General features: G+C 37.5%; 1 protein-coding gene across 1 annotated transcript in view; it reads left to right on the top strand.

Annotated features, from left to right (window-relative positions):
* The window catches only part of LOC134751403 (dual specificity protein phosphatase CDC14AB-like), a 38,470-nt gene that overhangs the window by 9,229 nt on the left and 13,020 nt on the right, over positions 1 to 16,221 (top strand). The window contains exon 3 of the mRNA XM_063686797.1: positions 15,453 to 15,712. Coding sequence (XP_063542867.1) covers positions 15,453 to 15,712 — 260 coding nt within the window. The remainder of the gene's footprint in view (positions 1 to 15,452; positions 15,713 to 16,221) is intronic.

Genomic DNA, 16,221 nt, shown 5'->3' with positions numbered 1-16,221 from the left:
AAGAAAAAGTGACCAAGTCCATCTGTGGCCGAGGCGAGAATCGAACCCCCGTCTTCAACTTACGCGGCTAACGTCCTAAAAAAATAAAAAATAAAAATTTGATTTGTTCCCTAGTTTGACGCTTTTTTGTAAAAAAAATTGGCTCGATTCTGACAGTGTCGCTTCGTTCTGAGCGGTACTTCAGCTCGCCTTTTAAGCCCAAACCTTGATCTGTTTGCACTTTGCAGTACCTAGTCGTCTGTTTTGTTAGCGGCGATTATGAGTATAGGTACTTGGCTATTGAGCACTTAGTAGGTACCGTAAAACGGTATGACTTTAGGAAATTTAGGGGTTATTTTTTGAAACTGCCACTAAACATTGTGCATTATTCTCTCAAACTTTTCGTGTAACAAGTTGGATTATTATGAATTATTCCTTAAATACTACCAAAAATCCTATATAAAAATAACATGTTATTATAAATAACAGGCTTAAAAACTGAAATTTCAAAGTCGCCCCATGCATTGCAAAGTCACCCCGGTTTACCAGGAGGGCGATTTTTGAATTTCGATCGCTCGATTTCGCCACTCGAAAATCGGTGGAAAACAACGAAATGGTAATTTTAGAAATACGAGCGATAGAAATTGGGAATCTATTGGCATTGACCACTGGCGCGGCTGAGTGTCAGCGTTGAGTTACGTAACCAAAGTGATTCTTCCTTACCAAGCATGGGTCTGAGGCCGCGGACTGTACGCCCGCGACAGTCGCCCGCCGCCCCGCTCTTGCGAACCACCAGTATGGCTAAGAATTAACATGGTCGCCTCTGTTTTGTATGTCACCATGCCTGTCAGGTTCTATCAAGTGTGTAAGTGCGAAAGTAACTTAAGTAACGTATATATGAAACTACAGGCAATTAAAACGCGACCATGCTATCCGTGCATTCGAGCGGCACGATCAAAAGACTTGAATGAATAATGAATATGTTTCGGAAGTCGAAGACGCTTGCCGCGCCGCCGGTCGCTTGCGTCCAGTCCGCGGCCTGAAGGCTCAAGGCGAACGGAACTTTAAAGTGAAGTGCAGTAAAGAGTAATTAGTTTAGGCATGCGATGGGGCACGGCCGAGTGTCAGCGTGGCATTGAGATTACGTAACTAAAGTTGTTATACTCCTTTATCGAGCAAGGGCCTGAAGGCTCGAGGCAAACGGAACTTTAAACTGAAGTACAGTAAAGAGTAATTAGTTTAGACATGCTAAGTAAGGCTGAAGCAAATAACAAATTTTAAACTGAGCTGCAGTAAAGAGCGATTAATTTACACATGCGATGGGGCACGGCCGAGTGTCAGCGTGGCCTTGAGGCTTCGTAACCGGCATTATTCCACTCCTTTACCGAGCAACGGCGGGATTAATAGCTAAGCAATAGAGATCTGTTCCAATTTTTTAAGTACAGTCAGCAACAAATAGATAATGACGGTAACCTCGTAACCACAGAAATAAGAATGTGTTCCAAATCTTCTTCCAACTTTGTGCGTCACTATCTATTTGTTGGAGATTATACCTTACCCGCTCCAATATCTATGATGGCTGTGTAGCCTGTGTAGCTTAGTTCAAAGTATTAAGAGACTTTATTATTAAATTAAGATCATGTACTTACAATGCTTTTAAATATAAAATAATAAAATTTATTTCATATATATTTCATATATCTTTATTGCGATCATGTTCATTACAGAGGATGGTACAAAACATTTTGAAGTAGGTACATGATACCCCGTTAGGGTACTGCAACAATCTTAATACTAGGTACTGAACTATTTACAAATAATAATAATAAATTTTCTTTATTTCGGACAAATGCATCCATAGAGTGTTAGTACTACAAGCGAAATCTTAACCTAGTGTTAGTATTTAATACAATAGGTACCTACTTATATTATAAATTGAAATACACTTTTAATTTGCTCGGTCCAGTGCTTGAGGATCGGACAATCAAACCTATCGGCAATTTCTCTTAGAATGCTGTTGGGACTACATCTCACACGACTTAGTAATGAGACTATATTTTTACGTAATATAGTCTCAAAACCATCCGTGCGAGCTGCCACAAACATGCCCGATGCAGAGCACCTGCTGGGCAGTCCCATCAGCATTCTAAAAGAATTGTTGTACTGTACGCGCAAGGCGTTGTATGCTCGTTTCGTGTACCGGACCCACAGGCTGCTCGTGTACAAGGATTGACAGTATGATTTAAATAGTGTGATTTTTACATCATGTGAGCAACGAGCAAACCTGCGGGTAATCATATTACTCCGAACCGCCAACGCCCTGCGCTCCCTTTCTAAGTCTAAATCATCCTTTAGGTCGCTCGTGAGAACGTGTCCCAGGTATTTAACCTTGTCCACAACTTGCAATGGGCTAGAGTTCAACAAAATAGGTGGTACATAGTATGGCTTGATTTTACCCGCCTTAAATATCATCACCTCACTCTTTTTGGTGTTGTACTCTAGTCCATGGGTCAAGGCGTAGGCTTCGCAGTGGGCAAGCAGCTGCTCCAGTGCACTGACAGACGGGCTCAGTAGCACCATGTCATCGGCATAACTTAGGCTGTTGACACAAGTGCCACCCACATAGCACCCAGCATGCATGCCACTCAGCCCGACTATCAGCTCGTTGATGTATAGGTTGAAGAGCTTCGGTGAGGTGATACCGCCCTGTCTTACCCCACATTCAAGCCTATACTCACTGGATAAACTGCTCGCCCACCTGACCTGGTTTATCTGATTGCTGTACCAGTGCCTAAACAGTCCCACACACTCCCTCGGTATACCTGTCTCACTTAGTTTTTGCCAAAGCAGATCATAATTGACTCGATCAAATGCCTTGGACAAATCGAGGAAACAGGCGTAATGGCGGTTTTCCTATCTGTATAATACCTGACCGTGTGCTTAAGACATAGAACTGCACTATCCGTGGACAGCCCCGATAATACATTATTGAACTAGGAAATTGCTAAATAAATTATGATAATAAACAAAAACTTTGGTTAAATGTCATTCATATTGCATTATTACTCATTTATAATTGTATATTTAAAGCAAGAACAGCCTGGATTCCCGGCTTTACTGTTATTGACTAACTTCGATATTTCCTACAAACTACAATCTCATTTTACTATGGTTTACCCAAAACTTTTGGCCTCGCGCCTCGGTTAAGAATACATAACAATACCAACATGCAAAGTGAGGTGTGGCGCAAGGGCGGGCGATGGGCGTGCGGCTTTTAATGCCACCCATTATAGCTTTTCAGTTATTTGTATTATACGTATCTGTACATTTGCCACGGCGTTGGGCCTGATTAAATATTTTTGTACATACTTAACTGTATAGGATTAACGATAACGCATCTCGCAAATGGCACTGCTCGTTCGGCTAGGGGTGAACCTGAATAGTCATCAGAAATTAGAGTAGTAATAGCAGAGAAAACGAAAATCGAATTTCCCTATTCGCATTTCTATCGCTCGAATATGCAAGAGCGATAGAGCCCGTTTTGCTACTCCCATCTAATGTGAGTAAATTATTGTTAAAGTTAGTTTTTACGAGTAGGTACGGTAAGGGGCAGTTCACCGGCTTCTGTCGTGGGCGCAGGGCGAGGACGCAGGCAAATATTAGTAGTTAATAAATAAATTTGTTAAATTTTAACGTGCCCATGACATTTAAGATGTAAATTGTAAACCCACGCGTTGAACGTACTAGACAAGCAGTCTGGTTCAAGTCGCAACCGTCGGCGTCGTGATTTGAAAGGAATCCGAGGACATATGGACTGACGCTAACGTTGCGTTCTAACAAATTTAGGCCAAGCCACACCGGACGTCATGTGAAATGAACCGAAGTGATGTACAGATGTAGTGCATAATAATTTTCCATCGTATTTTCACGGAAACATACGAACGTGTCTTGCTATTTCAGTCAGTCTCGTTACAAAAAGTACTGACATTGACTGAACTAGCATTACAAATACGAACGTTTCCCAGAAAATACGATGGAAGACAATGACTACATCTGTATGTTTTCAAACAAAAGAGTTTTCCAATTCGATCCAGTCATCTTCGAGAAATCAAGGAACATATTTTTTCTTCGAAGTCACTTAAAAATAGTTCACAAACGCTAAAAAAACACCAATCAAAATTACCTATTGCTTCATTAAGAAAAATAGTCATTTGCTGTTCATCTAGAAAATAAAAACAGGACGTAAAAATAATTAATTAAAGGTGGCTATTAAAATGACCTACTCCACTATATCTTTCTGTCCTTGATAGTTTTAGTGCGCAATATATCTGATGTCTTTTTATTACGTTATGTCCACAATAAGTAAACACCTTAAACCTTAATGACCTTGCGCCAGCTAATCTCTGACAGAGTAGTAGTACAGTACGTAACCTACAGAGATTCTCTCTACTAGTTGTCTGTTGTCGAAACTGTTAATGCATTCACTACCAGCGCGAGCTACGCGCTACATCCGTAGTCGATAACACGGGGAAACCCATATGTAGCGAAAAGCGCCTACGAGCAGAGAACCCGCCTAGCGGGTCACTGGCACTGAATATGTTAAGTGTTGCTGTTACGTAAAGGTCTATCACGTATCTCAGGCGGTTGAGAAAGAAGTTGCGCGTTGATTTTGTAGTAGAATGTAGCCGAACTTTGGTACTAAAACTGGTTTATACGCATTATTACATACATACGTAGTCCCCATTTTCCTTTTCCATTCGAAAAAAATCAAACGTAGCTGGTGGCTGATATACATCAAATTGTGGCAAAATATTTTCAATAATAATGTCAATATCCAGAAAGGAAAATGAGGACTAGGTTTATTACATGAAACGGCGATTTCGCACGAATCCTTCTCTTTCGTTCGTCTTAACTTCTTATTCGTACCATCCGCCTCAGTTACACGGAAGACCTATAGAACTAATCCCATAGTTTATGGTTTTAGTGCGGATTTACGGTGATTCGAATCGGTTTTGATTTGATACGAGTTCATCGATGAATGACAAACCGAATCCATGCGTGACTAAAGGTGATCATGGCCAAAATGTGATTGATATGGGGATTTGAGTTTGGGGATGTAATTTGTATCAGGTGTAGCCCATTCAATAATAACTTTTGGAAAATAGATTTATGTGTAATATGGGTCTATCTATAAAGAAAATGTTTTTTTTTTTTTTTCATTTATTTATTAACACAAAGTATATACATTCTAAAAATTATGACAGCGAACCAAGCTCCCTAAGGCTTAGCTGCTGCTGTAATCGCTCTTATTTACCCTTAATCTTATCTTATATATAATTTTTCAAGTTTATATAGGTATATTTTATTTCACGACGTCGGCAATCATGTTTGTTATTATAGGGTGTTAGTCTAGATTCCGCATGTACCCCGCCTTCGTGATATGAGACATTCCTTTAAGTGTGACGGTTCGTGATGGTGAGGTTGCTTTGTGGAGGTTTTCTAAGAGTAGTGGCAGATTTAGTATGCGATATATAAGTAGGGGCTTTTATTATACAGTCAATATGTTTAACAGTGAGATGGTTGTTAGAAAATCGCTGGTGTGCTCCTACTTGGCCCAAGGCGCTAAAGCTACACCGTAGCAAGTGCGGAATAGAGGGCATTTATAGCTTTATATATACCCCTTTTACTACATGCAAGCATTGCATCGTTCCTTGCCACAATTGTATACGGTCAACACCATATTTTCTAAATGTAAAATTTATAAAGAATTGTATGAATCCGAAGATTTTCTTCTCTCATTTAGATAAAAATACCTATTAGAGACATTAAAATTCATAGCAGTCTTAGTTTGGGTTGGAGTGAAATTAATTTGATCCAAGCTTCAGAATTATGTAAGTATTGGAAATATTTAGGACTTACGAGTATTAACCGAGTCAAGTTTAACTCTTTCTCTTTTAAATTTAAATTCGACACTCGAATTCATACCACTTCTCTCCTAACTTCGTCTCTTTTTTATTGTTACAAACTATTGTATTTAATATGCTCATATTAAAATGTGTCTACAAAAGCGGAGCGAAACAAAGTAAAAAGTTTGAACCCCAAGACATTTAAACCATTTGTACCTAACATCACAACGTATTACATCACACAACATGCAAGCCTTATGGCCGGACCGCCCTTATCGCGTGGGCGGTTTGTTCTATTTCAGTCGTAACTCGTAAGTCCACGGACGATTGTATAATAAAGACTACCAATATAATTACATCACTTCATTAGTAATAGCGCACATCGCGACACTCATTCCCTAGCAAGGCTCGTAACCGGTTTTTTCTTCATACAAAAAATACCAGTATTATTACGTTCTATTTCGTTCTTTGGTTTATTATTTGATTTTTAACTGAACAACGAAGTTGTTAGGTACCTAAATACATGATTCAGTCCTACGTAAAGAGAAAGAGCATAAAATAATTAAAATTATTTTGCTATTTCGGGTTTTTCAAAGAAACCGGTTCCGAGCCCTGTTCCCTAGGTCGTACAGATTACGGATTATCATCTGGGTGCCAAGCCAAGATGCCAATTGTTCGCTCCGTAGAGAACGAAACGGTAATCTCTCTCTATCACTCTTCCATATTAGTGCGACAGAGACATTAGCGTTTCGTTCGCTACGGGGCGTACACGATTGGTATCTTGGCTAGGCACCCTGGTATTTGCTACTTGATTTTTGGTGGACTAAAGTTAGTTACAATAAATATATCTGCAAGATTTTATAATAAAAGAGAGTCCTCAACCGGCAGTTACGCTACGGACTGATCATTAGTTCGTGAAAAAGCTTACCGATGTTTGTGCGTATTTGTGACATTTTCAACCAAAAGGTACCACATTGTCGCTTGTCAGTAAGGTTGATTTCAAATTGAAGCTGTATGGAAATAGCGCTTTATTGACAACCGACAATAAGTACCCTTTTGATTGAAAATGGCACATTTATTATTCATTGAATTCAAGAGACCAGCAATCTATTTTTTATCTGTCTCTGGTGTTGGGCATTTCACGCGGATAAGTTACTATTCTAAGTATTCTAACACAAGTTATACTTGGATAGGCGGCCTTGGCCTTCTGAAAGACACCTATTGTACATTTTCGCGCGATAAGTTGGATAGTTCATGCACTTCACGCGATATGTAAGTGTATAGTGTATGCACTTGAATTTACTTGAATATGGTATTCAAGTCATTCAGTGCCGAGAAATCTAAGGTATCTAAGAAAATGTATGAAAAAAGACATGCAAATTTTATAACTAATGTTAATTTAAATATGGAAATTTATGCAGCTGTTGCTTTATAACAGCCCAAATATACTCAAGAGCAGTAAAAAGTTAAAACTGATCATTCGTATTAAATTTTCCATATATCCGTTTTCTTACATTTTCACTAAATTAAATCCAAAAATGGAAAGTGTTTTATCGTTAAACAACCGGCCACCTTATCGCTTATAAGCGATTTCTACCGGATCTCTAGGAACTTGGTAAAGCAAAAATCGAAGTAACAGAAAATAAATATATTTTGTCGAAAATGATATTTTTGATACGAGCTTTTATCGCTGCCTGTTTTTTTCTTTCAACAGGCGACTAATGATATAAATAACTAGTGCCTATAGCCACATACTGTGTCTATCATTAGCCTAGCTCTATGGTCTCATTTATTTAATCGTATGGCATACATAATCATTTAAGTAATTAAAGATGTACACAAAGATCAGTTAGCGACTTTATTGGCTTCGTCGCTCAGGGTGATCAGGTCTTCGGCCGGCCGGCCCGGTCTTATGGTCTCATAATATTACATTGTCTCTCAACTATTGGGGTCCGAACGCGTCTACACTATTTAAGGAATTGTCCAAAAGAACAGTAGACGTCACCGGTGATCGTAGAGCTGGCAGCTTCCTCGCACAAAGAGTTAGCATTGCGATACAGCGAGGAAATGCTGCCAGCATCTACGGCACCAAGGGGAATAATTTTTAGTTATTTATTTTAAAATTAGTTTTATTTATTTTTAGTTTTTAAGTTTTATAGGTTAGTTATTTAATTTTGTATTAATTATGTAATGTAATTATTCTCTCAACTTACATATATGTATGTATGTGAAGTTTCAACTCATTCGAATAATGGGAAGTGGGTCTAATTTAGCTTGTAAGATTTGACCCGAAACACATACATTGCAGGTAAATAAAAGCTTGTAAAATACTAGTAAAACATACAATTATAACTCATATACATACACAGATACCCCACCTGTGTTTACATGTTAATTGGGATACTGGGACGGGCCCTCAAGGACTTAGTTGACCCTGTCCTACAATCATTTATGATTAGTTATAGTGGTCGCAATCAGTCGTAGTCCACTTTTCCTTTTTTTCCGTTGTAATTTTACATGTAAGATGTATTGATATTGGTGAAATAAAGAACTATTTACTTACTTACTTTTTGCCCTTAACTTAACATTGGGCGCTGTGTGCTGGGCACGAATATCTATTTGTTTTTTTATATTATGAAGTACGACCCGCCCCGGCTTCGCACGGGTGCAATGCTGATGTATTATACATATAAACCTTCCTCTTGAATCACTCTATCTATTTAAAGCATTACCCGCCATGTACATATACGAAATTTGTATTTTGGTTAGGGAAAACCTGTCTTGCTTTAAAACAATTACTATGACATCAAAACGAGGTGCTTATAGGAATAAACTTTTCATGCCGACAACAAATCTTTCACTTCCTAAGAAGAATGTCTAAGGAATGGCAATACAAATATTTAATTGTCTTACTTGATAGTTTTAAGGAACTACCAATTAATTTATTTAAAAGGAAATTGTATAGACATTTAATGGAAAATTGCTATTATTCTATTGATGAGTTTTTGGAAAATTGTGACTTGTAAGCATGATAATCGTATTTATTTATAATTAAATTAATAATTTTAAATTCATAATATTACCAAGTAGGACATTAATTATCAATTTCATTTTCAATAATTTTTAAATGTTTAAAATTGTGCCATATAGATTATAACAATGCATGTATGTACACATAGCTCTATGGGTAATAGTTAAGTTAAATTTAGGTATTGAATATTTGTACGCCCGACTATGGTAAAATAAGGAATGATAATGAAAACTTTGTATACCACCTGTTTTGTACCCTTATTTATACAAATAAATATATTTGATTGATTGATTGATTGAAAGAAAACGCATCAAAATCCGTTGCGTAGTTTTAAAGATCTAAGCATACATAGGGACAGACAGACAGCAGGAAGCGACTTTGTTTTATACTATGTAGTAATATGTTGATGGTATTTTTTTCCCCCTAGAATTTTGTTTTAATTGATATTCAAGTGAGGTAATGTTTAGATAAATGCGAACTACTAAAAAAGAAGACGCAGGCATGTGAAACATGTGAAAGCAAATAAAAAAGAAACCGGCCAAGTGCGAGTCGCACCGAGGGTTCTGTACTTTTTAGTATTTGTTGTTATAGCGGTAACAGAAATACATCATCTGTGAAAATTTCAACTGTCTAGCTATCACGGTTCATGAGATACAGCCTGGTGACAGACAGACAGACGGACAGCGGAGTCTTAGTAATAGGGTCCCGTTTTTACCCTTTGGGTACGGAACCCCAAAAATATTGAGAAATTCAAAGGTGTATGCGAAGTCCCCAACCGCATTGGGCTAGCGTGGGGACTATAGCCCAATCCCTCTCGTGCGTGAGAGGAGGCCTGTGCTGTGCCCAGCAGTGGGGCGTATATAGGCTGAAATATTATTACTTATATTATTATTTGAGAACATTTATGACTGCATGTAGATCGTGTAACTTATCTTACTTATCTGACTTGAACAACATGATTCAGCGGCCGTAGCACAGTCGCATTTTTATCACCTGTCACCATGCCTGTCTCGTTCTATCAAGTATGTAAGTGCGAAAGTGGCAGGCATAGTAATAGGCGATAAAAATGGAACCATGCTGCCACCGCGGATGTAAGTAGCATTAATAACTAAATAAATATTTTTATTGTACATAAAGAGCACGTTACATAATAAACAAGTACACAAGGGTATCTAAGCATGACAGAGGTACAAACATGACAGTATGGAGAGGTCAGACTTTTGACCCCTAAACTAGGTAAGGACCTGTGCCTTAGGGGCTAAAGTTCGTCTAAATTCGATGTCGAAACAAAATGAAGGTCGTGTAACAGCAGTAAGATGGTAAAACATTAAACTAATTGCTATAAATAGTTATAAGTAGGTAAGTTATTTGAGCGCGGGTACATTAAATGATATAAAGTTGTTTACGTTGACACCTCTCAAGCCCCTGGATTTTATTTACGTCTGTTAGTAATGCGCAATTTTCTTTGCTGTGTTTTAATTTGAATCTCATGTTTATTTCAAATCGTATAAAAGCAATCTCCCTCTTCAAACTTCGTTAAAAACACAGTTTCGTGTTGATGCATCTACAGTTATTGTTTACCGCAGCTTGTTATAAGTTTACCGAGTGCTGCTAACTTTCAGGCTGTTGTCTAACTGGCGGCGATACAGCGAGTAGCCATCGTTTATTTCCTTATTAGCGCAGAAAACGCACGTGATGTAGATCTAGGGCCCGTTTCTCAAAAGCTTGTAGCTTGTAATACAAGTGGAAGTCCCTTTCTAATTAAAACTGTCAAAAAGGGACTTCCACTTGTATTACAAGCTACAAGCTTTTGATGAACGGGCCCCTTGTCTAAAAACTTTAAATATGTAATAGTAAATGAATAAATAATATAAACATATCATGGGAAAATCTTTAATCGACCTAGCCCTACAGTAAGTTCACTAAGGCTTGTGTAGGGTATACTAGACCACGATAATAGATAACAGGTAGGCCCTTATCTAAAGGGGTCCACTGACTATCAGTCCGCCGGACGATATCGGCCTTTCAGCTGTTCGGAACTGTCAAATTTTTGTTCTAACTGACAGGCCGATATCGTCCGGCGGACTGATAGTCAGTGGACCCCTTTATGGCCATGTACCCCGGAATTATTTTTATATAAATAAATAATGTATTTTGTTGTATTAATAAAGATTTTCAGATAGAAAAAGATACATATTTACGCAATAATTACCGCTACTCGCTTCTCGCTTATGGCTGCTGGTCAGACCTTACACTATCCAACGGCCTCAATGCTCCTAACTTTCCGACAATATCCTCTAACTAGCATCCTATCTAAATATTTATTACTAAAATATCCAGACCCGAGTTAGGTCTTGTCGTAAATATAATCCAATAACGATAAATCACTTTAGGATTGCAAACGTGTATTAAAAAGGATAACAGCCTTGTGGCATGCGAAACCAGGGACCGGCCCGCTATCCCTTATCGGGGTTTTATAAGGGTATTGCATAAGGCTTAACTCACCATACCCTTTTCCAGACGAAACCCTTTGTTTTGCTTTTAAAAACCCTTATATAAAACTACCACATTTGAGTAATCGGTAGCCCAATACCCTTACAAAACCCTTATCATCCGCTCACCAACACCTTGCATATTGCTTATAAGGGTTAGCCTTATAAAGGGCTTCCCTTTTAGTATATAAGCGTGCTAATTTAAGTCGTCTACCTTGTTCATAAAGCACACATTACGAATCCGAGCGATCGTCGGCGGCGACGGCGGCGTTCTTTGACTAGGCACGTATTTTCTTTCCTTTTCATACACTACCGTAGATATATACTAATCCTGTCTCTTTCACGCAAAGGGAAACCTTTATAAAAAGCGCTTAAAGATAAGGGTAACCCTTATTAAGGGCTAGCCTTATTTTTGGTTAGCTTTTTGGTAAGGGTTAGTCAAAGGTAAGGGTATGAATGGGCTTGCAGTTCAAAAGGGAAAGTCTTTCAATGTGTTAGCCGTGTTTAAGTGTCGCCCATTGAAAGGGTTTTATCGCGGAAAGGGTTGTCCGGTCCCTGTGCGAAACATAATCCAATTTAATGTACATGAAATGAAAAGTAATGAATCGGGTTATACCTACCTACAAGAGATAAATTTGAATATTAGATTTTAAATCCTAATATAATAAACAGAAAACTGTCATCGTCATTTTATATTTCGAATTCTTATCTCCAAACCTTTTTTTTATATGATGCATTCGTTTTATTTCTGTAAAAACACTTTAAAAAACAGTAAGGCCTTATATGTGGATATAAACTTGTTTTCACAGAATAAAATCCTACACTATTTGCAGTAAAGAAGATACGACCGTACAAGATTTTATTTCTTCAATACTATTATTTCACGAGAAACAGTGTAATAAAAAGCAGAATTGCAGTGATTTCGCTTGCATCAGCTATTGATTTTGATTTTACACCAACAATAATTAAGTTTTAGTTTCATTTAACGGTCTAGGCTTTATGCGTCAACAAAATCTTATGTCTTTAGATACCAAATACCTGTAACTAACATCTTTTGTAATGCACATGACATGTAATGTTGAATAAATATGAAATAATAAAATAATTTGATTTCAATATCAGTATGAAAAGATACTACTATAAAAGTATAAAGCAGGCATGGAAAACCTATAGAATATGTAGTAAAGGAAGGTGACTGTCCTAGCTATTGCAATATTATGCGAGTATTTGCATATATTTTATGCTCCATAAGGAATTTTTCTTCGGCCGTCTGCTTTCAAAATGCCGTTTACGTGGTTATCGTCTGGGTCGGGTTGAAAATTAAAAAAAAATTTGGCTTAAAGTTCTTATAAATTTCGATATTCAATTTGATATATTACTGATAATCGGATTTCTATGCAAGCAAGCAAGGCACACTCGACGGCATAAAATATACTGAAGAAGGTGAAAATACAACTGTTAATGAGCTCATAAAGAAATACACAGCTTTGTGTAGATATCTTGGAGCTCTTACACTTCTACAGATAATTAAAATAGGTGAATTGAGAGTTTGGAGTAGTCTTGAATCTCGACAAAAATATTTTTGTCCGATGTCGATTAACTGTTTTTAGTCCATTTAGTCTAATTTTAGTTATTAAACTGTTACACAATTAAGTCTAGTTAGCGCAAATCCATAACTGAGGGATTAATTAACAGAAAATCGCTATCAACCTTTTCCAGGGGCCCATTTCTCAAACGGTATTACCAAAGATAGATATAACTCCGTAATAGATGGATACAGTCTAAGGAAAAAACGTGCCTCGAAAATCAAGAAAATTTGATTCTCGTTCAGAGGGCGCTACTAGTTTTGGCCATCTGTCGTATAGATGGCGTTGACGGTTTCGTTTGTTATTTAACAATTTTAACGCATATCAGTGACAGAACATGGGTCAAAATCATAAAAATAATTAATGCAAATAAAAATATCATTTATCTATATTTAAATACATTTTATCGTATTTTTATAAATCTTCATTTTTAGTTTCAAAGTGTGTCGACAGATGGCAGTGAATTTACTGGGGTTACAAAATTTACTATGACAGTACCACTACCACTCTAGTATAAGTTACTCTATGGTATTACTTACTACTTACTTACTTACTTCGCTGGCTCAGCGACCCGAAGTGGATCTTGGCCTCCGATACTAGGTTATTAAATGGTATTAGACTTATATTATTAGTCCACGAACTGTCAAATCGTATGGGTTGCCATGACAACACTAATAATATTAGACTATTATCGTTCGAGAAATTGGCCCCAGACATCCAACAGCTATTCAATAACTTGAATGCTTTATTTTTTTCTTTAAGATTCTGTATTAAACGTGATTTGTTATAGTTACATCAATTTGTGTGTATTGCATATATCTGACAATATCCAGCTAAGCTAACCCTGTACAGAATTTGCAATTAAAAAGTGTGAAAGTATTACCCTAAAAGCAAAATTACTATAAAAATATGATGACTTTATAATGGCACTGTCACACTGTATTTGTGGTTGGACATAAAAATGTTCTGTTTTTATTGTAAACTTTTTAAAACGTTGACAAAAACTCGTAAAATTTGGGAGGGATAGTCCTGAACAGATTCCTAAGATCCTTACTAAATTTCATACATTTTTGTTAGGACAATACAAAGTTATCGTCGTACTTCCATTGTCAGGCTAATTTGAGTTTTTGTTATTTGATATGTTTCCGATATGATACTGATCTGTCAGTGTCAAAACTGACGTTTTTGGTTGAAGAAATGTCACCTTTGACACTGACAGATCAGTATCATATCGGAAACATATCAAATAACTAAAAGTCGGTGCAAAGTTACCAACGGACATTACCAACGCTGTGAACTCAAAATCAACACTGCCTACCTTACCGTACTTCAAGGCTGAATAGTCATTTACGAATCAGGAAAGCCTTATTATTTCAGCAAACCTTGAGCAAACCTCGCCCCTCGCCCGGGCCGTAAATAACAATTTATTATGTAACTAGGTCTAATAACTCAAAACTAGTGAACTGAAGCTGTTCAGCTTGTAATCCGTATTGTATTATTAACGCTGATGTGAGCAGACCGTAGTAGGATTATGTACGCTTGGCTTGGCGTGTTTTTCATTGGCTGTATAATACATGCTATAGTAATTTGTCACAGTCATACTTTTGAGTCTGTACCCCACTTTGGTACATGGCAAAGTTATCATTATCTAAATGTAGATTATCAAATACATGGATATGGAAAAGAACGGTAGGTTTGATAGGTATGAGCTGGAAATTATTTAAAACAGAAGAGGAAATATGTTTGCGGCACCTGGTACGGCACGATGCTTACATAAAGACTGTGGATGAATGAATGAATTTATTTATTACAGACATAAGTCCACATATTGTTAGGTCCACTATAATTGAAGGGGGAATAGAAAAAAATAGAGGCAGAGGAAGACCGAGACGTGCGTTTTTGGATCAAGCTAAAGAGAAAGTCAAAGTAATGACGTATCAGGAACTCAAAACAGTGGCAAACGGAAGAACGGAATGGCGATTACTCCCCGACAAGAGCCAGGCTCTTAAAATTATCATGATGATGGCTCAAAGACGTTACTGACACAATATTAAGTTAGTTTATACTTTAGATAAGCGAGCTGGGCATTTGATTCAGTACGGATAATGCGTCATCCTTTAATCCTTCGTTCGTTCGTGTACTTTAGGCTACATAAGGATTTTAAGCTCCTAGCTACAAAAAGTGTGGAATAATACCGTTCTGACAGTACCTATAGACTGCCCCCTGCCCCACCATGTTCAATAACCGTCTGTTACATTATATCCAAAAACTGATAGAACTGCACCGAATCGCAGCGTTGTGATGAATCCTGGGGCAGTAGACTTCTCTTTTAAACGTAAGCTCGATAAGTTACTATAAAAAAAAAGCCTGTATACAATACAGTACTATACATTTGATGTTATTCTTCTTGGCATGAACACTAATTTCTCATACACTAACCCAACATCTTTCGTTCCAGATAGACTCTACTTCGCAACCCTAAAAACGGGCTACAAACCCAAGCCCACCAGAAACAGCAAGTACTTCCACATAGAAGATGACATCCAGTACGAGAACTTCTACTTCGACTTTGGACCTTATCACCTGTGCCATTTGTACCAGTTTTGCAACAAGCTCACCGAGGAACTGGAGAAGAACCCAAAGAAAAAAATCGTGTTTTATACGAGCAACAATGAGACGCTTAGGCTCAACGCCGCGTACCTTATTGGGAGCTATCAGGTACTTACACATGACATATGTATACCATACATGCATACATTTTATATTCATCTAGACTCTAGAGGCCCGATCAGGCAGATCTGATCGAAAAACAGGCCGTGACGGCGACATGTCAACGTTAGTATTAGTTCCAATAAATATTTAAAAACCTATCGCCAAAGTAAATTACACTTTAAACCAAACGACGCAAGGTATTAATCGGATCGAGTAGCAGGCTTATATCCAAGTCCAATCAAAATTCAGCTTTAAAGTAACTAAGTAGGGTGTAGACTCGATTGGTTTTCATGGATGTCACGAGCGTTACCTATACCGTCTCGTTTCTCTCTATTCGCTGTTTATTGGATAATGGTGGCGCGTGGGAATGCATTGTTCGTAGACAATTACATTCACATTAGACAAATGTCGAAAAGGATCAGTTTTTGCTATAAACATACGTCCTTTTGTAATTGAAATTCTCGTCCAAGGTCGGTTCTGTTTTGGCTTTAACGTATAAGAAATTTATCAATTAA

The sequence above is a fragment of the Cydia strobilella genome, chromosome 22, assembly GCF_947568885.1.
Source record: "Cydia strobilella chromosome 22, ilCydStro3.1, whole genome shotgun sequence".
Taxonomy (NCBI): Eukaryota; Metazoa; Arthropoda; class Insecta; order Lepidoptera; family Tortricidae; genus Cydia; species Cydia strobilella.
This window is presented reverse-complemented; position numbering and strand designations above follow the sequence as displayed.